This window comes from Hyla sarda, chromosome 9, assembly GCF_029499605.1.
Source record: "Hyla sarda isolate aHylSar1 chromosome 9, aHylSar1.hap1, whole genome shotgun sequence".
Lineage (NCBI taxonomy): Eukaryota > Metazoa > Chordata > Amphibia > Anura > Hylidae > Hyla > Hyla sarda.
Window position 1 is genome coordinate 169,521,373 of NC_079197.1, and position 25,422 is coordinate 169,546,794.

The window sequence follows — 25,422 nt, forward strand, 5'->3', positions numbered from 1 at the left end:
CCTGCACTAATGTGATCTGTACCTTAGATATACATGTATATAGACCTGCTCTTATGTGATCTGCCCTGTATACACCCCATGTGACCCGTATATACATCATATGAGGTAACACTCCTACAGATACACAGGGATAGACGCTTGATAAAGAATAATATATATAAATAGAAGAGATGCGCCTTTTTACAGCCCACGTGTTTCCCCTCTATGCGCCTGACAGGTCACGTGCTCTGAGCAGACCCATGTAAATAGAGCGTGCACGGCCACTGCGACCATGTGAGGTGATGCTGGGAGTTGCGGTACCGCGGGAGATGTGCGGGGCTCTGCTGTACAGGGAGGTCAGGCGGGAGGAGGGCGTCCTGTCAGCCCGGGGCTCCCTCCGGTAATACCTCCTCACACCGGTCCCGTCCGCTGCCGCTCTGTGTCGTCTCTACAGGTGTTCTGAGGGGAGCCTGCTGTTACCTAGGAAACGGGAGACGAGACGGGGCGGGGCCCACAACCAGCCAATAGCTGCGGGGGATTTTTGCATTGTATCCTTTTCTATTCTTTTTTAAAAGAAACTTTATTGTACACACAAGATTAGACAAAACTTGGGCTGGTGTCACAAACAACTTTTTTGGCGGGTTTTTCTTTCCACAAATGTGCAGATATATAGGTCACTGTCTTCCCAACAATGGCTCAGATTTATCAGACTGTGAGAGAGAAAAGTGGAGTGATTTTCCCACAGCAGCCAATCACAGCTCAGCTAACGGGCTCTGGTAAAGTGAAACCTGAGCTGTGATTGGCTGTTGTGGGAAAATCACTCCACCTATTCTCTCACACAGTCTGATAAATCTGGGCCATTGTGTCTCCAGCTGTTGCAAAACTAGTTGCGCGGACAGCCTCCGGCAGTTTTGCAACAGCTGAAGACACCCTGTTTGGAAAACACTGGTATAGATGTTTTCTTTTTATTATAAGTCATGTGATTCTTTCACTTATAAAGAATTGGTGAAAGAAAGGGGAGGGAAAAAACCCTCTCCTATTTACCCCTTTAGCGACAACCGCTGTACATGTATGGCGCAGCCGCGCTAGGGGTGTATGGAGCGTGCTCAGGAGGAACTCACCATTACTGCCAGATATTGGCATTAACCCTTTAATCAAAATCAATTGTGGAATCTAAAAGTGTAAATGATATCTGCCCATTAGCTCTGGAGGGCTCCAAAGGGCGATCGCGGTCCGTCACCTGCCTCCGTACCCCTAAGGGATCTTCTTGTACAGGCTCAGCCAGGCAGTACAAAAAGAGCGCCGATAACACAATGGCACGACATTGTTCAGTATATGCAGTTGAAAGATTACAGGTAATAGTTATCTATGGGCACTAAAGAATAGTGAATAAAAGAAAAAAGAAAACATTAAAATGTGTAAATAAGCTGCTTCCCTAATAAATGCAGGACATACATGTACGCCCTGGCTTCATGGTACTTGGCGCACCAGGATGTACATGTACGTCCTGAGTCCCATCCGAACTATGAAGGGAGTGCAGGAGCTGCCGCTAATGCCTTATAAAAGGCCTTAGGGGACCGACCGCTGGGACACCTCCGCAATCTCCTGCCTGGCACCCCAGCTCTTCTTCTGCATAAAGCAGGGGTCAGCGCGTGGCCTCCAATTATCTCTTTGGGAGTCCTGAAACACTGTGCTTGGGTATCTCCGGCTATCCCATAGAGATGCATGGAGGGGGCGCTTTGACCACTGCTTTGTGTGGTGGTCGCCAGAGCTCCATTCATGAGTAAAGCTGGGGTGCCAGGCAGGAGATTGCGGAGGGTCCTGTGGATAGGGAATACTTCTTTTTTTAGACTCCACTTCTCCTTTAACCGCATCATCTGGAGAGTAAAAGAAGTTGTCCAACAAAAATCTTTATTTTTGTGCCCACACTCAATAATAAAACAAATAAAAGCTACTCACCTCCCTCGCTTCCTCGTAGTCTCAGGTATCAGCGCACAGAGCTACGTCTCATTGTCGCTCAGCCAGTCACTGACTGGGGTAAGACATCGCTGTAGCCAATGATTGGTGAGTGGTGACGTGATGTGGCGTTCGCAGCTCCATGAAGTGCTGTGACGACTAAGACCGGGTGCTGATACCAGAGGCTGCGAGGGAGGTGAGTAGAAGCTTTTTTTGTTTTATTATGTAGTGTAGGCAAATAGGTTAATTAAACATTTTCACTGGACAACCCCATTAAATGGCCGGCATCAGACTGAACCCAATGCTGATCACTGATAGTTACAGTCGGCTGCTTATACCCCCCAACATCCACCGTGTATGGATTAGGCTCAGTTCCTAAACCTGCTGCATAATGTCCCCACCCAAACCATGGTCTACTTTTACGTCATGGGTTAGGAAAGGGTTCAAGGGGTATAACGTGCTCGGGGCATAGTTAATGGGGAAAAAAAAACTATACTCCCCTTCCTCCTCTACCCCTGCTGCCTATGTCTCAATGTCCATCCCCGCTGCAAGCACTTTCCTGTGTCAGTGTGGACACAAGGATCTTCCCTCTCAGCCAATCAGAGTTCTGCACAGTGATCCCTCAACTTACAATGGCCTCAACATACAATAGTTTCAACATACAATGGTCTTTTCTGCACCATTGTAACTTGAAACCAGACTCAACATACACATGTACAGACAGTCCAGATCTGTGATACCTGTCACAACTGGAGGAACTGACCAATCAGAATGGGCATTTTACTGGTAAATCACCTGTATTACTGAAGTGCATGCACTGACTGATGTCTGGTAGCGCCCCCTACAGTACAGGGAGGAACTACATTTTCTGTACTACTCCTTACCTGTGCCAGGGTTAGCTGCTCCTTTGGACACCAAGTAAGGGGGGGCTCCATTTGGGACACTGTGTGTACTGTATAGGACCCTGAAGAAGCTCCTGTCGTCTACATAGACCATTGTTTCCCAACCGGGGTGTCTCCAGCTGTTGCAAAACTACAACTCCCAGCATGCCCGGACAGCCAACGGCTGTCCGGGCATGCTGGGAGTTGTAGTTTTGCAATAGCTGGGCACACCCTGGTTGGGAAACACTGACATAGACAGTGATTACAGCTCCCAGCAGATCTTTATTACTTTTATATGTAAGGATTTGCTTTATTTCTATTTGTTATATACTTATTTTTCTTTTAATCCTCACTTTTTCCTATTTTTGGATGACATTTTGGGGCTTCAGAACCAATTACCAGGTTTCCATAGAGTTATGGTCTCAACATACAATGGTTTTAACATACAATGGTCGTCCCGGAACCAATTAATATTGTAACTTGAGGGACCATTGTATACTTTTCCAAAACGGTCTGATAATCCAACATGTATGAAAGATCATTGATGCCAGATTAAATGAATGTTACATCTATTTTGCAGAGACCAGTAATGGATTATCATGTGTTCTGGACAATCACATGATTAACCAACACGTTCTTCTTATTCATAGAGAAAATATTACAATATTTTTTTTATTATAAGAAGACTCCCACAGACTAATTCCATTGAGGTCTCAATGATGAGAGAATCAGAACCTGGATATAAAAAGCCAAATGTGGATTATGTAAAATTTGGGTTAGGGAACGGAGCTGCGGACAGCGACATCATTGTTGATTGTGATGCGATTCCAGTTCTTATATGATGGTAGATTCAGGTTATTCCATGTCCATTAGTTGCACGGTTTCTTCCACCAGATCGAAATGCGTCACTTTCTCTCTCAGGATGGCGGTGGTGCCCCGAGGGTAACGGTATGAGGATGACCTAGGATGAGGAGAAGGAGGAGGGTTATTATACATACTGAAGAGCATAACAGAGCTAAAAGGTTGCCCTCTCCATGTTCAGGTTTACCGCACTACTACTCCTATCATCCAATCATATCAGGACTTGTGATAGTTTTGCCTCTCGGTACGTTCCACCTGTCTTGGGATTAGGCCCCATAATTAGCTCCATAGCAGCCATATGATGATTATATGTATATCAGTGTTTTCCAACCAGGGTGCTTACAGCTGTTGCAAAACTACAACTCCCAGCACAACCCCTAACCCTATACAGTGACCCCCCGACCTACGATGGCCCCGACATATGATGAAATCGACATACGATGCTTTTTTATGTCGGGGCCATCGCATTAGGTGCTATCCGGCAGCGTCAAATGCTTAAGCTGCTGCCGGATAGCAGCTTAATGTTCCCCGTGTGGTGCGGTAAGTATTACTTACCCCTCCACGATGCTCCGGGGTGCCCTCCGGGTCAAGCGCTGGTCTTCCAGTGTCTTCTCGGCCCTCTCCGATGACGTCAATACGCTGCTGCGCACGTCATCCAATAGGAATGGCGTACGCAGCGGTGTAATGACGTCGCTACGCAGGCCCAGTAAGGCCTTGCGGAAGACAGAAGAGGACCGGAGAAGACAGAAGAGGACCGGAGAAGGCAGAAGAGGACCGGAGAAGACAGAAGAGGACCGGAGAAGGCAGAAGAGGACCGGAGAAGACAGCAGAGGACCGGAGAAGACAGCGGAGAGCCCAGCGGAGGCCAGGGTCACCATCGGGAGCGGCGGGGACACCATCTCGAGCGGCGGGGACAGGTGAGTACAGCTTCCTATACTTTACATTGCACGAATACCTCAACATACGATGGATTCGACAAACGATGGCTCGTTTGGAACGAATTACCATCGTATGTTGAGGGACCACTGTACATTACTCCCCAAGTGCACTAGGGAGGCAAGAGCAGAACTTTCAGGAGAAATTCGATAAGTCACCGATTGCTTCTGCTGGCGACTGATGATAGTTTTGCCAAACAGTGTAGCGATGGACATTTGCCTTACGCATGCGTAATAGCCAAAATCTGGTTAAACATAAGCTATGCGGATTCACTGTTTTACCAGGGTGTTGCCAGCCACCGGAGCTGCGATGTCTGCATGCACAGAAAGGACATATTCACACAAAGAAATCAGCAAATCTGTCATACAGCCAGAATTTTGTCCGGACTTGGCGCAGAATTTGATGCAGAATTTAAAGAGGAAATCATGAGGAGGATCAGTAAATGCTGTAAATGAAGTTCAGCTACTTTGTGGTTTGATCCATGCAAAACTTTGGCGTCAGTTATGCTCTTAAATGGGCACTGACACCAACTTTTTTTTAATATGTTGTAGTACTTATGTACTACAACATATCTCTAATATAGTTTCATTATAGTTTTTTTATTAACATGGTGTATTTTACATTTGAAAAACGGCCACTAGGGGTCCTAATTAATCGGTCCTAATTCATTCAGGCTGCGCTCGCTCCCTGCCTGTCAATCAGACAGGCGGGAGCGAGCGCAGTGAACGCTGGGGCTGCGCGCATTGGCTGACTGGATTTGCACGCAGCCCGTCCCCGCCCCCGGCATGTACAGTGGAGTGGAGACAGTGAAATAATACTAACCATTATATGTAAAATCTCGGTCCCGAGTATCGACAGGAGCGCAGCATAGATGAAGTGAGGGCGGAAGTCGGCGCCCAGCAGGCGTCAGTGGCGTCGCGCCTGCTGGGGAAGCCGGCTTCTGGAGAGGACAGCACAGCAAGAAAGAAGAGATGAAGATGACGACTTTGTGAGTAGAAAAAAAATGTTTGTAAAGGCAAAGAGGGGGTTAGGGATAGATTACCAATAGGTAGGGACAGAAGAAAACAAAAAACAGATGGTGGGAGCTACTCTTTAACTTATCTCATCAGGAAAAATAAAGCCCCATTGACTTCAATAGGCTTTTACTTAATCTTCTGGCGGAATGTGATTCCACATTGGAATTTAATCCACATAAATTACTCAGAGCGTAATTCTTTGTCAATTCCTCAGTGTAACCATACCCCAAAAATATTTGGAAGAAGACAGTGCCGTACATTGTACAGTGTAATTTGCAGCAAGGTTATTGCAGCTCAGCTGATCTGAATCAGAGCTGAATTGCAGTACCCAGCCCAGCCACAACTTAATGTACAGTGCTGTTTTCTTCCAGCTCTGCTTTCTGTTTATGTAGGTTCTGTGGAGCCCCATAGATCACATATTGATGACGTATCCTTAGGGATGGCCATCAAGCTAAAAGTCCTGAAAAGCCACTTTCAGAACATATATATTTTATTAAAGGAGATCTGTAGTGTAAACTTTTTATAATCCCCTGTGCTCGGGCTGCAAAAAGTAACAAAACAAACTTTAACTCACCTTCCGACGTTCCCCCGTTGCGCCGATATCGATGTCCCAGTCCTCCGGTGCTGGTCTTCTTCCTGCTTCCTGGGGATGGTGAGTCATACTGCGCTCAGCGTATCGCCGGCCGCAGCGATGTCCTGCCTCGGCTGGTGATAGGCTGAGCACACTGTCATGTAAGAGCCTGATCCCCGCCTTCTCCCTGCTGCACAGGCTTGTTACATGACAGTGTTCTCAGCCTATCAGCGGCCGAGGCGGGACATCACTGCGGCCCGCGATACGCTGAGCGCAGTATGACTCACCATCCCCAGGAAGCAGGAAGAAGACCAGCATCGGAGGACCAGGACGCCGATATAGGCACAACGAGGGAACATCGAAAGGTGAGTTAGAGTTTGTTTTGTTACTTTTTGCAGCCTGGGCACAGGGGATTATAAAAACTTTACACTACAGATCTCCTTTAAGATGTGGATGAACTAACTTTTCATTACACAGTACAAAAGCTTTACACAAATCTGGACAAGCCCTTTAATCTGTTCATAACAGGAGAGCTGGAACACCTGATCCTAACTCCCCCCACTGATAAATATATATGGCCGCCTAACTTAAAGGGTTACTCCACTGGCCAGTAAATGTACCGAACGCTGATTTTGCGCTGTGGTGGTCGGCCACGCCCCCTGTGACATCACGGCCCCGCCCCCTCCTATAGACGTGCATTGAGGGGGCTGGGTGTGATGTTACAGGGGGGTGTGGCCGACCACCGCAGCACAAAAACTGCATTTGGAACATTTACTTCCTAACGCTGGCCAGTGAAGTACATAATGTATATTACCTCTTACATTATTAGTATGTTACTATTCCATTATCTTACCTTTTTCCCTTGGTCTCAGTCTGTGTGTACCCCCGTAATACCTGCGCCCCTTCTCGTGTAATGACACATAGATCCACTCCACTGCCAGACCCCAGGTCACACAGGATGCCCGCCGTGATGGCATCCGTCACCAGCTGTTTAGCCGCCTCCAGCTGAAAGAGGAAGAGAGGAACATCAGATGTGAATAGGAGAACTACTGCAGCCCATACCCGCCCTAGTGACAACTACTGCAGTCCATACCCTGCCCCAGTGAGAACTACTGCAGCCCATACCCGCCCCAGTGACAACTACTGCAGTCCATACCCTCCCCCAGTGAGAACTACTGCAGCCTATACCCTCCCCAGTGACAACTACTGCAGTCCATACCCTCCCCCAGTGAGAACTACTGCAGCCCATACCCGACCCAGTGACAACTACTGCAGTCCATACCCTCCCCAGTGAGAACTACTGCAGCCTATACCCTCCCCAAGTGAGAATTACTGCAGCCCATACCCTCCCCCAGTGAGAACTATTGGAGCCCATACCCGACCCAGTGAGAATTACTGCAGCCTATACCCTCCCCAAGTGAGAATTACTGCAGCCCATACCCTCCCCCAGTGAGAACTATTGCAGCCTATACCCTCCCCAAGTGAGAATTACTGCAGCCCATACCCTCCCCCAGTGAGAACTATTGCAGCCCATACCCGACCCAGTGAGAATTACTGCAGCCCATACCCTCCCCCAGTGAGAACTACTGCAGCCCATACCCGACCAAGTGAGAACCACTGCAGCCCATACCCTCCCCCAGTGAGAACTACTGCAGCCCATACTCGCCCCAGTGAGAACTACTGCAGTCCATACCCTCCCCAGTGACAACTACTGCAGTCCATACCCTCCCCAGTGAGAACTACTGCAGCCCATACCCTCCCCCAGTGAGAATTACTGCAGCCCCTACCCTCCCCCAGTGAGAACTACTGCAGCCCATACTTGCCCCAGTGTATCAGGCAACAGAGCCAAAGTTCACATCAGCCCAAACCCACTGGCTAGTAATGCAATTCCCTATATATGACATATAGGTATTACATACAGGAAGCTATTACGAACTCACCTCCATGTTGGTTTTATAGCGATCTTCTAGGACAGCGATGGCTGCACTCGCCCCAGATCCTGAAAAACAATGGAAGAAATGTATCAAAAATTATGCAGAAGGAAAATGACATATTTGCCCATAACAACCAATCAGGTTACAGTTTTTATGCTATCAGGTGGCCGGCAGGTCATGGGGATACAGTATGACCAATAAGTATAATAACCTACCTACATACAATATTATTAAGTCACAGAGCAATTCATTTTTCAATAGTTAATAAGATTCATTGACATAAGACTGGACGGTTCTTTCAACCCTTATTTTTCCATAAGAACAATATTTGGGGGTTTGTTTTGTCATTTCTTAATCCCTACATAGCAGTTGGCATTAGAGCTCATATATAAAGGTATATTTCATGGTGGTGCCATTCTAAGGTGAACATATACCCCATTATGGTACACTCATAGGTTCTTATTTTGCAGCATATTTTCTGCTGCTGATTTTCCTACCCATGAAAGTCAATGGGTAAGAAAATCTGCAGCAAAATAAGATCGTGTGAATGTGTCATTATAGTTTAAATATTAATATTATTACTAATAATTTATTAACTTTTTTAAGGTAGTATAATGTGGAAAATCAGTAATTATTTTGAGATTTCTTTGCTATATGGGCCATTGCGAGTGCGGCGATACCTAATATCTACCCTTTATTTACATTTACTATTTTGGAATGTGAAATTTGTAATGAAGCATACAGATGTTATTGTGGTTTTCCCTTAAATGGCCATTGTCAGAAGCAAAAACTTTTTATATGTTGTACATCTTGGCAAAACATGATATATTTCATTAAAATCTCCCTTTTATAGAAATCATGGCTTATTAAAAAAAAGACCACTAGGGGTCCTCATACCATCCAGAACATAATCCTGTCCGGCTGCACCTGCATCTTTGTCCCAGTCGAAGCACAGGCAAGGACAAAGGGGGAAAAGCTGCCCATAGCAACCAATCAGATCGCTTCTTTCAGATTGCTTCTTGCTTCTGAAAAATTAAAGAAACAATCTGATTGGTTGCTATGCCCAACTCGGCATCTTTTCCTCTGGACAAGTTTTGATAAATCTCCCCTAAAGTCCAGGAAGTGAGGGTGGGACTATCACTCCTCTGTGCTCACTCCTGTCCTGTCTATCAGAATGCAGCATGAAAATGGGGTTACAGAGCAGTACAGCAGACTTGGGGAGAAAGTGAATGCATGGTGAGTGAGGGCAGGCTCAGTGCTTGCCTTGGACACACCTCTTCCTGAGCAGTGGATGTCAGAATGAGTGAGCAGTAGAACAGAATGATTTGTGTACCGAATCTAGATTCTAGCCAAACAGAATCTAGACACATAAAAAAGATGTGTGAAGAATCTGCATGACCTAGTGAGTAACAGATAGAAGCATAATTTTATTCTGTGATATGACAGAAAAATAAATAAATGAATGAATTTTATTTATTCATTTTTTTTTTATCCCCACATCTTCCAATCGCTTAAATAATACACTTCAATAATCCTGTATTCAGTGTGTAACTTCCAGCGAGTACTGAAAGACAACCTACTGTATGGCAGGGCCTAATAGGCAAATACACAGAGGAGATGTGGGGTTCTTCGTACGGCCTCTTGCTGCCATAAAATCCTATAAGCACCCACAATCACATCATAGGGGTGCACGTGGAGTGAGTGAGGCCCCTCCCTTTTTTAAACTCCGCATATAGCATTTATGGGCTATGGTTAGGATCTGAATTATCTCTGATCCCAGCCATCATAGCTGGGTATCGGCTGTTAGTTACACCCGGCACCCACTAGTGATATTGTGGGTTCAGTTCCTTCACTATTGTCAGGATCCGGACTGGTATGCAGCGAGGACACTGGAGGTGGATCCTCTGTGTCAGAGAGGTGATGGCGTGGGCCGTACCAAGGGAACGGAATCTAAGGGGTTACTGGTTTTCACCAGAGCCCGCCGCAAAGCGGGATGGACTTGTAGCGGCAGGTAATCCCCAGGTCGCTCCACCCGATAGCGACTCAACCTCACTGACAGCTGAGACAGGCGCGGTACACAGGGACAAGGCAAGAGCAAGGTCGGACGTAGCAGAAGGTCAGGGCAGGCAGCAAGAGTCGTAGTCAGGGGCAACAGCAGAAGGTCTGGGTACACAGGCTTGGGAACACACTAAGACACTATCACAGGACACTAAGGCAACAAGATCCGGCGAGGACAGGAAGGGGAAGTGGGTTTTTTATAGGAATGGGAAGTGATTGACACTGATTGGGCCAGGCACCAATTAATGGTGCACTGGCCCTTTAAATCTCAGAGAGCCGGCGCGCGCCTGCCCTAGAGAGCGGGGCCGCACGCGCCGGGACGTGACAGCCGAGGACAGGTGAGTGGATTGGGATGCGACCCGCGGGCGGGCGCGTCCCGCTACGAGGATCGCATCCCCACCGGCAGTGACAGTGCAGCGCTCCCGGTCAGCGGGTCTGACCGGGGCGCTGCAGAGAAGAGAACGCCGCGAGCGCTCCGGGGAGGAGCAGGGACCCGGAGCACTCGGCGTAACAACTATGACATACGTCAGTTTTTGGGAACCGCCCGCTTCCTATGACAATACTATTACATCATGGAGCGGGAAGTAATTAAACTCAGATTTCACGCCAGAGATTTCATTGCTACCCCTTAAAGGGGTACTACTGTGGAAAACTTTTTTTTTTAAATCAACTGGTGCCAGAAAGTTAAACAGATTTGTAAATCACTTCTATTAAAAAAATCTTAATCCTTCCAGTACTTTTTAGGGGCTGTATACTAAAGAGAAATCCAAAAAGAAATGCATTTCCTGTGATGTCCTGACCACAGTGCTCTTTGCTGACCTCTGCTGTCCATATTAGGAACTGGAGAAAATCCCCATAGCAAACATATGCTTCTCTGGACAGTTCCTAAAAGGGACAGCAGAGGTCAGCAGAGAGCACTGTGGTCAGAACATCACAGGAAATGCATTTCTTTTCGGATTTCTCTTTAGTATACAGCCCCTAAAAAGTACTGGAAGGATTAAGATTGTTTAATAGAAGTGATTTACAAATCTGTTTAACTTTCTGGCACCAGTTGATTTAAAAAAAAAAAAAAAAAAAAGTTTTCCACGGTAGTACCCCTTTAACTTCAATGGGGTCCTGCAGCAAATCCGTGAACGTACCCTTAGGGCAGTGGTCTCCAACCTGCGGACCTCCAGATGTTGCAAAACTACAACTCCCAGTATGCCCGGACAGCCATTGGCAACTGATTCATTTTTTTTTTTTTGTCGTAAGCAAATGGGATTTGTTAAAACCTGAATCACTTCCATAGTACTGTACTTTGTTGCAAAATTTTAGTCCGGATACCTCAGCCGAAATTATGCAGCAATTATATGATGCATGTGTGAATAGAAAGGAAGAAGAGATCCTTTAAGGAATTACAAAAAAGGGGTTTTTGGGCTTGGATGGCCCTTAGGTAGTCGCCGCTTACCTTGAGTAAATAGGAAATTCGCATATAACCCACCATTGTGGGTAACCAATATAAATGGAGAAACAGCTGCTATGCCCGGGGTCCGAGGAGAAGGAGTAATCCAATCCTGATGTAAGCGAATGTAGGTAGAGAAAAAACAACAACCCTTTAAATGGCGCTGCTGTGTCCAGTAAGAAATGGAGGCCAAACCAGAGATATATCAAAACACTGGAGTGGTTTATTGAAAGCAAAAAACAATAAAAGGGATGGATAAAGCGTTTCGGGAGAGCCACCCCCTTCTTCAGATACTTATCTGAAGAAGGGGGTGGCTCCCCCAAAACGCGTCATCCATCCCTTTTATTGTTTTTTGCTTTCAATAAACCACTCCAGTGTTATGATATACAGTGGTCCCTCAACATACGATGGTAATCCGTTCCAAACGGACCATCGTTTGTTGAAACCATCGTATGTTGAGGGATCCGTGCAATGTAAAGTATAGGACAGTGGTCTACAACCTGCGGACCTCCAGATGTTGCAAAACTACAACACCCAGCATGCCCGGACAGCCGTTGGCTGTCCGGGCATGCTGGGAGTTGTAGTTTTGCAACATCTGGAGGTCCACAGGTTGAAGACCACTGGCATAGGAAGTTGTACTCACCTGTTCCCGCCGTTCCAGACCGTCACCACTCGTCACCGCTGCCCTGGATGTCGTCTTCCATCACTGTCACCATGTCCCCGGGGTGTCCCCGACGCTCCGGCAAGGCCTCTTCTTCCCCGGCATCCTCGCTCTACGTCGCCGCCATCACGTCGCTACGCACGCCGCTCCTATTGGATGATGGGACGGCCTGCGCAGCGACGTGATGATGACGATGGAGAGCGCCGACGATGCAGGGGATCCCAAAGAGGACGCGCCGGAGCCCCGAGGACAGGTAAGTGATCGTCAGCGGACCACACGGGGCACCGTAAACGGCTATCCGGTGGCAGCTGAAGCAGTCTGCGCTGCCGGATAGCCGTTTATGCGATGGCCCCGACATACAAAAGCATCGTATGTTGATGCTGCCTTCAACATGCGATGGACTCTGAGGCCATCGTATGTTGAAATGATCGTATTTCGGGGCCATCGTAGATTGGGGGGTCACTGTATCTCTGGTTTGGCCTCCATTTTTACTGGACACAGCTGCGCCATTTTGCCATTTCAAGGGACGTTTTTTTTTCTCTACCTAAATCCTGCATGGTCTTTTCAGCTAACATGCTGCAATAATATGTTCTGCTAATATGCTGCGGTTATCATGTGGGCACACGGCTATGAAAGGTCCTGGAGAACACGGACCAGCGAGTGAGGACGGTAACTATGTCCACAGACTTTTTGACGTGACCTTTGTAGCTGCTACAGAACTTAGGGTAGGAGAGGTCGACTATCTGAATATCGATTTATTGGTAAATTTCTATTCAATAAAGTTCATGGATCGTCTCGTATCTCACCTAGAGCCGTGTAGAGAATGGTGTCAGTGGATCCATGGGGGTGGACACTGGTAAGGTGGGGGCCACGTACATCCATCCCCCCTATGATGATCGATGCTCCTACATGACCTTGATATCTGAGAGAACAGATGAGAATGTAATGTGTCTGGTAATCTGTATACACAGGGCATAAATCTTATATTACGGCAGCTTTGTATTCTGAATTACAAATATTGTCTCAGGTCTTCACAGCGTTTCATATGAAGCAGTTTGTGTTCCAGAGCTGCTGTTCCTATAGCAATTGTCAGCCTATTGTAACCATTGTCAGCCATCGTGTAGGTAATGAAGTTGTGTCTTCTAGTCACTCGGTCACCTACCTACTCTTGTGTATTACCTTGCACCTGTACTCACCTGAATAGCTGCTGTTTTAGCATCCGGGTTGCGGTGCACACACGCGGGGGTCTTCCAGTGGTCAAAGCATGGAGCGCCAGGTTGGAGGACAAAAGTTGGGTCACATATTCGGCATCAGCGGCTACTCCAGCTCCGCAACAACTGTGTGAAAGTAAAATGTATGGGGTTAAGTATTAGTATCGAAATTTGGAGCCCAACATCCAACCCCATAGGCCAGGTTGCCTTTGTTGACCTATTTGTGGGATTTGACCACATCTCAGATAACCCCTTTAAGGGCAGTCTGTCCCTTAGTGGTGGGATTCCCATAACAAACATGGCAGATCTCTGGATTGTATCTGAGATTCCGAGGCATGGAGACCTTTTTTTCTTTAAGTCAATGGGGTTCTGAGCTCAGCAACTCGCACTGATATCTAGATGGGGTGTCAGGTGTGTGACCAATACTCCACCATCACGTAGTATACTTACTATATATTGTCGGAGATGTAGTGAATCTTGGCACAGTTTTTATCAGCCACTACCATGTCGTCAGTGGCTCTTCTGTCCGCTCCGAGGATAACGCCGTCCTGTAGGATCAACCACAAGTCAGTCAAAGCTACTGACCTCAGTCCCTGACCGACCCAACCCCCTCTCCTCCACCTTTACCTTATATATGACCCCAGCAATGGTGGTCCCCGTCTTACGAGCTTTGGGTGGCTGGAGACCCAGAGCTGATGCATTTGTCTCTATGGTGCTATTTCTGTAGACGTACAGAAAATATGTGTAAGTGACAACCATACAAAGATCTCATATCATCAGCTTGCCCTTCCCCCACCCACAAAAATGTTTTAATTGCTGCATTCTCAGTTCATTTCCATAATTGATTGCAAAGTTCTTCTGGTTGCCCTTGGAAACAGACTACAGTTTAGCTGCATCCTGTTGTCAGACATGTGTCCTGTGTGTGAACTGTCATGTGAGCTCCCACAATACTCTTCTATCTGATCACAAGAAACAAGCAGAATGATGAAGTTGCCCATAGCAACCAATCAGATCACTTCTTTAATTTTTTTAAAAGGCCTCTGAAAAATGAAAGAAGCGATCTAATTGGTTGCTATGGGCAACTCAGCAACTTTTCCTCTGGACAGGTTTTGATAAATCTCTGCCATTGTGATTATATACTGTATATTGCTGATGTTGCTTCAGGGGTAACTGGAGGATATTGACATTGTCTTTTATTTCACAGTCATGTGGGATGTGCCATAGACCAATGTTTCCCAACGTGATGCTCTCTAGCTGTTGCAGAACTACATATACCAGCTAGAGATGAGCGAACTTACAGTAAATTCGATTCGTCACGAACTTCTCGGCTCGGCAGTTGATGGATTTTCCTGCGTAAATTAGTTCAGCATTCAGGTGCTCCGGTGGGCTGGAAAAGGTGGATACAGTCCTAGGAAAGAGTCTCCTAGGACTGTATCCACCTTTTCCAGACCACGGGAGCACCTGAAAGCTGAACTAATTTATGCAGGAAAAGTCATCAACTGCCGAGCCGAAAAGTTCGTGACGAATCGAATTTACTGTAAGTTCGCTCATCTCTAATACCAGCACACCCGGTCAGCCGACAGCTGGTGTTAATACTTTACCAAGTGCATAAATAGCCGCACCTGATTTATATAGCCACGATCAGGAAAAGTAGGGGAATTCCTGCTGTTACAATAAGGCTTTTTTTTTCTTTCCTTTTGACCAGATATCTTGGATATGCAAACATTTAAAGCTCAAGTTTATGTACAGTGATCCCTCAACTTACAATGGCCTCAACATACAATAGTTTCAACATACAATGGTCTTTTCTGGACCATTGTAACTTGAAACCAGACTCAACATACAATGCTATGGAATCTGCGAAATGTGTCAATGGCTGGAAGAACCGACCAATCAGAATGGATATTTCACTGGTAAAACCTGTGTATTCCTAAAGTGTATGCACTGACTGGTGTTTGGTAGCGCCCCCTACAGTACAGGGAGGTATGACATGTTCTGTATTCTTTACCTGTATTACTGAAGTGTATGCACTAACTGGTGTCTGGTAGCGCCCCCTACAGTACAGGGAGGTATGACATGTTCTGTATTCTTTACCTGTATTACTGAAGTGTATGCACTGACTGGTGTCTAGTAGCGCCCCCTACAGTACAGGGAGATATTACATGTTCTGTACTCTTTACCTGTATTATTAAAGTGCATGCACTGACTGGTGTCTGGTAGCGCCCCCTACAGTACAGGGAGGTATTACATGTTCTGTACTCTTTACCTGTATTACTGAAGTGTATGCACTGACTGGTGTCTGGTAGCGCCCCCTACAGTACAGGGAGGTATTACATGTTCTGTACTCTTTACCTGTATTACTGAAGTGTATGCACTGACTGGTGTCTGGTAGCGCCCCCTACAGTACAGGGAGGTATTACATGTTCTGTACTCTTTACCTGTATTACTGAAGTGTATGCACTGACTGGTGTCTGGTAGCGCCCCCTACAGTACAGGGAGGTATTACATGTTCTGTACTCTTTACCTGTATTACTGAAGTGTATGCACTGACTGGTGTCTGGTAGCGCCCCCTACAGTACAGGGAGGTATTACATGTTCTGTACTCTTTACCTGTACCAGGATTAGCTGCTCCTTTGGACACCAGGTGAGGGCGGCTCCATTTTCCTTTTTTTGCGTGTTCTGTACAGGACCCTGAAGAAGCTTCTGTCCTCTACATAAACCAGTGTTTCCCAAAGAGGGCGTCTCCAGCTGTTGCAAAACTACAACTTCCAGCATGCCCGGACAGCCGAAGGCTGTCCTGGCATGCTGGGAGTTGTAGTTTTGCAACATCTGAAGGCACTCTGGTTGGGAAACATTGAAATAGAAAGTGATTACAGCGCCCAGCAGATCTTTATTACTTTTATATGTAAGGATTTGCTTTATCTATATTAGTTATCTACTTATTTATCTTTAATTCTCACTTTTTCCTATTTTTGGATGACATTTTGGTGGCTTCAGAACCAATTACCAGGTTTCCATAGAGTTCTGGTCTCAACATACGATGGTTTCAACATACAATGGTCGTCCTGGAACCAATTAATATTGTAACTTGAGGGACCACTGTATCTTGATCGTTACTCCATATCTCTGACACCCCGTTGTGTATGGTCCCTGCACAGTGTTCATCTATTGAATAAAGGAATTGTTTTTCTCTCCTGATGTTACTATATACATGCATGCTCATATTGGCCGAGCGTACATGCTTTCCCAATGGAAAGAGGGGGAAAAGTTGCTACCAGACTCCTCTGGCGGTGGCTTATCTCCCCAAGACCAACAGGATTGGGCAGTTGATATCCAACCCGACCGCTCTTTCTCTCCCCTAACATCGGGGGAGAGTCGGGAGGCCACCATACAAATGGCCGACTGGTCCCAACAAAAGTCTAAGGTGTATCGCCTGTTTAAAATGTACAACTAGTAGTTCAACCTCATTGCTCAGAGTTCTTTCAGTCGTCATGAGTCTTCTGCATCTTTTTTGCAACGTTAGTAAATTTTTTTTTTTTTTGCAATAGCCGTATGATTTAAAGGAGTAGTCCAGTGGTGACCAACTTATCCCCTATCCTAAGGATAGGGGATAAGTTTGAGATCGCGGGGGTCCGACCGCTGGGGCCTCCTGCGATCTCCTGTACGGAGCCCTGACAGCCCGCGGGAAGGGGGCGTGTCGACCTCCGCGCGAAGCGGCGGCCAACACGCCCCCTCAATGCAACTCTATGGCAGAACCGAAGCGCTGCCTTCGGCAATCTCCGGCTCTGCCATAGAGATGTATTGAGGGGGCGTGTCGGCCGCCGCTTCGTGCGGAGGTCGACACCCGCTATCAGGCCGGAGAGCCTGGCCCCCGTACAGAGAGATCGCAGGGGGCCCCAGCGGTCGGACCCCCCGCGATCTCAAACTTATCCCCTATCCTTAGGATAGGGGATACGTTTTTCACCACTGGACTACCCCTTTAAAATTCAATATTGCCTACCCACAGGAATTGCCATATGCCATATGGAAGTTTTGGAAAGCTGGGTGAAAGACAGATTTGCAGCAGTTGGTTGTCACTCTGCTTTCCCGGAAATAATTGTAACAGAATAGAAAGTTTAAAAAGACAGCAATAACGCAGTGTGAATGCTCCCTTAATAAAGTTTTATATCTATTTATTTTGGTTGTTTGGGTTTCCCCTATATATACTGTAACTTTTCTTCTTTAGTCTGAGTACATTTATAGTTACCCAGCTTTCCCAGATAAAACATTCCTGTTAATACAACTCCTTAAATTGTTTTGCTTTTAATTATTCTCACCAATACTTGTATCTATTTCTGGGAAAGCTAGATGACGACTAATACGGTGCCCATTGCAGTTCCGCCAAGGATTGCCACTCCACTCTCCGAGAATCCTGCATACAAAATGCTGTCTAGTTTTGTCAGCAATATGGTAGAAGAAGGTGTATCACTACATTACTAGTTATAGTTTAACCCCAACTATACTGAACACCAGGTTGTCATCGAGCTTTCCCAAAAGAAAAGAGAGAACCAAAAAGTACCCCAATGTACCCACAATGTCATAACATTTTAACATGCTGGATACAATGGGGGAGATTTATCCAAACCTGTGTAAAGTGGTGCAGTTGCCTGTAGCAACCTGTAAGACATTATAAAAATGAAAGAAGCAATCTGGTTGCTATGGGCAACTGCACCACTGTAGACAATAGAAAAACAAAATAAGCAATCTGGTTGCTATGGGCAACGGCACCACTGTAGATAATAGAAAAACAAAATAAGCAATCTGGTTGCTATGGGCAACTGCACATCTTTAGGCATTAGAAAAATAAAAGACACAATCTTGTTGCTATGGACAACTGCACCACTTTAGGCATTGGAAAAATGAAAGAAGCAATCTGATTGGTTGCTATGGGCAACTGCACTGATTTTCCACTACACAGGTTTTGATAAATCTCCCCAAATAATTTTAGGCTGGGTTCACACTGCGTTTTTGTGTTCATTCAACATGTACGTGTCTTACACTTGAAAAGGAGGGGGGGGGGGGGGGGGGGGGGGGGGGGGAACACATATACATTGACGGATGCTTAAAACTAATGCTGCTGTATGCTGTATATAGCAGAATCTTTTTCCCATTGAAGTACATTAATAAAAAAAAACGGATAGCGACATATACTTTTATTCGCTTTCCACAATAGCGCGGTTGACTGCATTTTGCCTACAGCTAAATTAAACGTACTGTAACAGAAACGGCAAAACAGAGGCAAAAACGCAGTGTGAACTCACCTACTTCCCCCTGAGGATGTCACTTAGTGTGGTGAAACATGTTGGAGGAAGGGCTCTGATAAATGTTTTTAATTAAAAGTTTTTTCTAGTTTTCATAGTATAGTGTCAAATCTCAAACCTTTTTTGTATTGGCCACAGGTCCCCCCCCCCCCCCCCCCTTCCCCTACTCACTTTGTTCATACCTAAAAACGCAGTGTGAACCCACCCTTATGCACCACAATCTTAATTTCAGCCCCCCCCGATGATTACATCTCCATCTATTGACTTGCAGGGGAACAGGAGGCATTGCCCCCAGCCAAATCAATGGGGCCCATGCCAAATCTGTATGGGGTCCCCCGCCTACCATTCATGCCTTAGTATGTGGAATAAGAATATTTGGCCCCCTCAAGACACAAAGACCTGGGTGCAGCTGCTATCTCTGCATCCCCTATAGCAAGCCCCTGGCTCCTCACTAGTGTGGGGCCACACCTGGGACTAGAGGATTTACATGGACACAGGATTTATCTATAAACTGCGCCCCCCTCCATCCACGACGCCTTAGGCCGCTTCCTGCAATGTCTTACCCTTGTCTTTGCCCTGCTTGTGGTCCACTCCACCCATGGAGCAGGTGGATGCAGGGGTGTAGCTATAGAGGTGCAGAGGTAGCAGTCACACCGGGGCCCCAAAGCCCATTTGCCCCATAAGAGACCAGTATAATAATTGTCACACGGGGCCCTGTTGCACAGTTTGTATCGGGGCCCAGAAGCTACAAGTTACACTTGGGTGGATGAGGCCCACCTTAGTAGACCCCCACATCTAGTAGTCCACAGTTTGATATCACAGTAGGACACAGCAGTAGCCACCATTATCATTACGTGGGCCGGAGGACATTTTGTCTTTGCCGAGAAAGTGAAACTGCTTAGAACTGCATATAACTATACAAGTAGGCATGTCCAGGTCTGTCCTCGTGGCGTCCCCCAGCCAAATCAATGGGGCCTATGCCAAATCTGTATGGGGTCCCCCACCTACCATTCATGCCTTAGTATGTGGAATAAGAACATTTGGCCCCCTCAAGACACAAAGACCTGGGTGCAGCTGTTATCTCTGCATCCCCTATAACAAGCCCCTGGCTCCTCACTAGTGTGGGGCCACACCTGGGACTAGAGGGTTTACATGGACACAGGATTTATCGATAAACTGGACCCCCCTCCATCCACGACACCTTAGGCCGCGTCCTGCTATGTCTTACCCTTGTCTTTGCCCTGCTTGTCCTGAAGGTCCACTCCACCCATGGAGCAGGTGGATGCAGGGGTGTAGCTATAGAGGTGCAGAGGTAGCAGTCACACCGGGACCCCAAAGCCCATTTGCCCCATAAGAGACCAGTAGAATAATTGTCACACGGGGCCCTGTTGCACAGTTTGTATCGGGGCCCAGAAGCTACAAGTTACACTTGGGTGGATGAGGCCCACCTTAGTAGACCCCCACATCTAGTAGTTCACAGTTTGATATCACTGTAGGACACAGCAGTAGCCACCATTATCATTACGTGGGCCGGAGGACATTTTGTCTTTGCCGAGAAAGTGAAACAGCTTAGAACTGTATATAACTATACAGGTGGGCATGTCCACGTGGCGTCCCCCAGCCAAATCAATGGGGCATCGCTCCCAATGCTGTTTTTGGGTACCGTCACCTAAAAAAAATAAATTCCCACCAAAAAACCAGGTCCTGCACCTTACCTGAGACAGTTCTCAAAGCTGAACCCTCCTTGTGGGGCCTCATATTTGGAGCCAGTTGACAGCATTTCGGGTGTCGGGGTGCGGGGCCTGGAGGTCCTTAAAGTACAGGTTGCTCTCGCCCTCTTGCAGGCTTCCTGTCACTTGTATTAACCCTTCTCTTCTGGACCGTCTTTGCTTTCTCTCAGCTTCTTCTCTCCCTCCCATCTATAGTTAACATAGAATTCTGCTTTCACTTTCATCTTCTTACCATTCACATGATAGATGCTGAGAGCGTTGTGGACGAGTGGATCATATGACACTTATTATATCGGCCGTATAATGTCGCACTCATCATATCGCACGTATTATATCACACTTATCCTATCATACATAATGGCCCTCATTTACTAAAAGTGGAGGGTTTATTGTGGAGCGTTTTCTATATCACTCCATTTTTTTTCCAGGTATATTTACTAATCTGTCGCACATGTCGGTTATTTGCAAATATCATTTGCATATTAGGAATAATTAAGATAACAGGCGAATGGCTGGACGGATCCGGGCATGGTTGGCAGCATATTGATCAGCGTTCCCCACTCTGGACAGATGTTTGAACACCAGACCTACATGGCATTACTTATTTTTTTCCTTTTTTTCACTGTTTTTAAAGAGTATCTCTCATGATCTTGTTAAATGTTATAATCCTCCCGGGTCACTGCCCCCATCATGATAAACCACCCCCTGCCTTTATTTTTTATTATTTTTTAGTTTTCTACCTTGATATCGCTCTGTATTTTCTGCTCAGTCAGATTCACAGACTGGGAAGGGGCGTTCCCCAGCAGGCATGACATCATCTGAAGCCATACAGGGGAGAACTTCCTCCCTCACTCTGCTACACACAGCCCAGAGCAGTTCAGTGTGAGATGAGCTATAATTGGCTAAGGCTGCACTCCTGTCTGCAATTCCTGCTTCTGGACTTCTGGCAGGCCAGCAGGAGTCCAAAGTCTGTGCAAAAGATGGGGGGAAATGTGTTCTGGACAAGTAGGGAGACACCTAGTGGCAGCTTTTAAACACAAATAAAACTTCATTTTTTTAAAACCAAGTTCATTAGAAAGATTTTTTATTTACCATAAGAGGTGCAATAGCAAAAATTAGTTTTAATGACAGTGCCAATTTAAAGCTCAGTGACAGTTTTTAAAAAATGGCAGCATGTTGAGGGTATGTTTTTTTTTTCTTCCCAAGACATCTTGTCAGGAAGTCTATGGGAGTAAAAAATGTTGAAGAAAAAAAAATAACAACCCAAAAACAAAAATGCAATGTGTGTTTCAAAGTGGCGTTTTTTTTAAATTTTTTTATTTTTTTTTTTAAATCCTTGACTCCATGGTGAGTATATAGGGACCTCCAGAAAATGCCAAGTTCCAAGTAAAAGAAAACCAAAAACCACAGGTTGTGTGTAACTGCAGCCCCCCAAAAATCGTCCTATCATGGTGGTCCCCATCTATATATCCTATTAGTGCAAGTGAGATTCTTGCTGAGGATACAACCTTATTCTATTAGGGTGCGTTCCACAGGGCGTATACGCAGCGTATTTGACGCTGCGCAAAATGTATGGCAGCAGCGGGAAATAAGCTGCGTATCCCTTGCTCACTATACACACAGGGCTTTCCGGCGGCAGCCCTATGTGTGTAGTGAGTTTTGGAGGCGGGGCCGTGTGCCGGCGTGTCTGTGACGCGCGGCCCTGCCTCCAAAACTCACTACACACATAGGGCTGTCGCCAGAAAGCCCTGTGTGTATAGTGAGCAAGGGATACGCAGCGTATTTCCCGCTGCTGCCATACATTTTGCGCAGCGTCAAATACGCTGCGTATACGCCCTGTGGGAACGCACCCTAAGACTTTGCTCATGGTTACATATAAATGCCAGTGGTCTCAAAACTGTGGACCTCCAGCTGTTGCAAAACTACAACACCTAGCTGTAGTTTTGCAACAGCTGGAGGTCCACAATTTGGAGACCACTGGCATTTATATATAATTTACCTTTAAGAGGGTTAAATTACTAACTGAGCTCTGCTACATCTGTGTTTGTTGTAGAACTTATTTAGTCTCCTGTGTTATAGACCTAGAGGTGGAGTAATACATTATTTTTGGCAGGAATATGGAGGGGATTTCCAGATCAGTTACTTTCGGTTTAGAAGGAGGAGGAACGATGAGCGGAAGTATAAAGTCTGCAAAGTAAATCTGTGCCTGGGGGGGAGGGGGTATATCAGAGAAATGATGGGTTTTAGGGGTGCTGGGACCCTAGACCACCAGGCTGCAGACTGGAAAAGTGCAGATGGCAGAGGGGACAGATCTGGGGAGACCCCTGAGAAAACATTGGGGGGAAACCTCTAAGAAATACCACCATACACCCATGTAATACTGCCATACAGTGCCCTTGTTCTACCACCATTCAGCACTCATGAAATACTGTCATGCAGTGCCCTTGTTTTACCACTATACAGTGCCCATGTAATACCACCATAGAGCATCCATATTCTACCGCCATACATCACCCATGTAATACCGCTATTCAGTGTCTACATTATACTGCCATACAGCATCCATGTTCTACCACTATACAGTGCCCATGTTTTAGCACCATACAGCACCCATTTAATACTGCCATACAGAACCCATGTTCTACCACCATACAGTATTCATGTTCTACCACCATACAGCACCAATGTAATACTGCCATATAGTGCCCATGATCTACCCCTATACAGCACCCATATAATACTGACATACTCTGCCCATGTTCTACTGCCATACAGCACCCATGTAATACTGCCCTACAGTGTCCATATAATATCCTCATACAGCGCCCATGTTCTGCCAAAATACAGTGCCCATGTTCTACCACCATACATTACCTATGTAATACTGCCATACAGTGTCATATCTATGTTCTAAAGCCAAACAGTGCCCATGTTCTACCGTTATATAGTGCCCATGTTCTACCACTACACAACACCTATGTAATCCTACCACATAGTGTCCATGTTCTAGCCACATATAGCACCCATGTAATAGTGTCTGTACAGAGTCCATATAATACTAACAAATAGTGCCCACGTTCTACTGCCATATAGTGCCCATACAGCGCCCATTCAATGCTGCCACTGCTGCTTGAAAATGGGATACAAGTGTATTACTGTAAAATGTGTGTGTTTTAAATTGCTAGGGCCCGTTCACACTACACAATGTCCACTGGCAGCTGACTCCCATTGACTTCAATGGGATTCTGTTGTAAGGTTTACACTATGAAATTTCTGTAGCGGAACTTCCAAAGTTGTCACCACTTCAGTGTGAGCTAGTGTTTCTTCACAATAATTCCACAGCCATTCCAACGCGCGGTGCATGCGCAGGATTTCTTCAGGGCTCAGAGAGGCAGATAACTCGAGTGTGGAGAGGCACTGCAGTACTTTAGTGCCCCGGTGATGAAAAGATTTCCTAGATCCGTAGAAAACTTAGAGCGCATGCGCAGCACTACGCTGACAACGTATGTCTAACGTAGCCAGCGCTAGGAGCGTAGTGCTAACGTAGCCATGCGCATGCACAGTTGTGTGTACGATTTGTAGAAAACTGAGTGAATGTGCAGCTTTTCTCTGCTATGCAGTTAGCGTAGGGAGGCTAGCGTAGGTTAGCGCATGCGCAGTTGAGTAGTCCATAGAAAACTGTGTGCGCATGTGTACGTAGGTAGAGTAGTTAGCGTAGTGTAGAAGGCAGGGAGAGAGGGAAACCAGCGTAGGGTTAGCGTAGTTTAACATTAGTGTAGCGTAGCTAGCTTAGATTGTAACGTAGTAGCTTAGGTTTTATAGCGAAAGGAGGTAGGTTATAGGTTTTAAAGTAAAGAGACTACAACTCCCAGCATGCCCAGGCATGCTGGACATTGTAGTTTTGCATGTTGTACAGTTAAGGGACCATAACTCTCAGCATGCCCAGGCAGCTAAAGGCTGTCCAGGCAGGATGGGAGTTGTAGTTTTACACAGGTATAGTGTAGTTAGCGTAGCGTAGTGTTATGGCAGTCTTAGTGTAGTTAGCGTAGCGTAGTGTTAGGGCAGTCTTAGTGTAGTTAGCATAGTGTTAGCGCAGTCTTAGCGTAGCGTAGTGTTAGAGCAGTCTTGGCGTAGTTAGCAAAGTGTTAGCGCAGTCTTAGCGTAGTTAGCGTAGCGTATGTGTTAACGCAGTCTTAGCGTAGCTAGCATAGCGTAGTGTTAGCGGAGTCTTAGCGTAGTTGGCAAAGTGTTAGCGCAGTCTTAGCGTAGTTAGCGTAGCGTATGTGTTAGCGCAGTCTTAGCGTAGCGTAGTGTTAGCGGAGTCTTAGCGTAGTTGGCGTAGTGTTGGAGCAGTCTTAGCATAGTGTTAGCGCAGTCTTAGTGTAGTTAGTGCAGCGTAGTGTTAGCGCAGTTTTAGCGTATTTAGTGTAGTGTTGTGTTAGTGCAGTTTTAGCATAGTTAGCGTAGCGTAGTGTTAGCGCAGTCTTAGCGTAGCGTAGTGTTAGCGCAGTTTTAGAGTAGTTAGCATAGCGTAGTGTTAGCGCAGTCTTAGCGTGGTTAGCGTAGTGTAACGCAGTCTTAGTGTAAATAGCATAGTGTTAGCGTTGTTAGCGTAGCGTAGTGTTAGCGCAGTTTTAGAGTAGTTAGCGTAGCATAGTGTTAGCGTAGTCTTAGTGTAGTTAGAGTAGCGTAGTGTTAGCGCAGTTTTAGCGTATTTAGTGTATTGTTAGCGCAGTTTTAGCGTAGTTAGCGTAGTGTTAGCGCAGTTTAAGTGTAGTTAGTGTAGCGTAGTGTTAGGGCAGTTGTAGCGTAGTTAGTATAGCGCAGTATTAGCGCAGTTTTAGCTTAGTTAGTGTAGCGTAGTGTTAGTGCAGTTTTAGCGTAGTT

The 25,422-nt window shown here is 46.2% G+C and overlaps 1 protein-coding gene across 1 annotated transcript; it reads right to left on the reverse strand.

The window, feature by feature from the left end:
* Window positions 1-3,474: 3,474 nt before the first annotated feature.
* Window positions 3,475-20,820, reverse strand: LOC130290554 (proteasome subunit beta type-7-like). The gene is made up of 8 exons (XM_056538341.1): window positions 20,521-20,820; window positions 14,133-14,226; window positions 13,956-14,053; window positions 13,491-13,631; window positions 13,101-13,216; window positions 8,141-8,199; window positions 7,054-7,205; window positions 3,475-3,777 (listed from the first exon to the last, which is right to left on the reverse strand). The coding sequence occupies exons 1-8, from the start codon at window positions 20,583-20,585 to the stop codon at window positions 3,672-3,674; spliced, it is 831 nt and encodes a 276-aa protein (XP_056394316.1). The 5' UTR covers window positions 20,586-20,820; the 3' UTR covers window positions 3,475-3,671.
* Window positions 20,821-25,422: the final 4,602 nt, after the last annotated feature.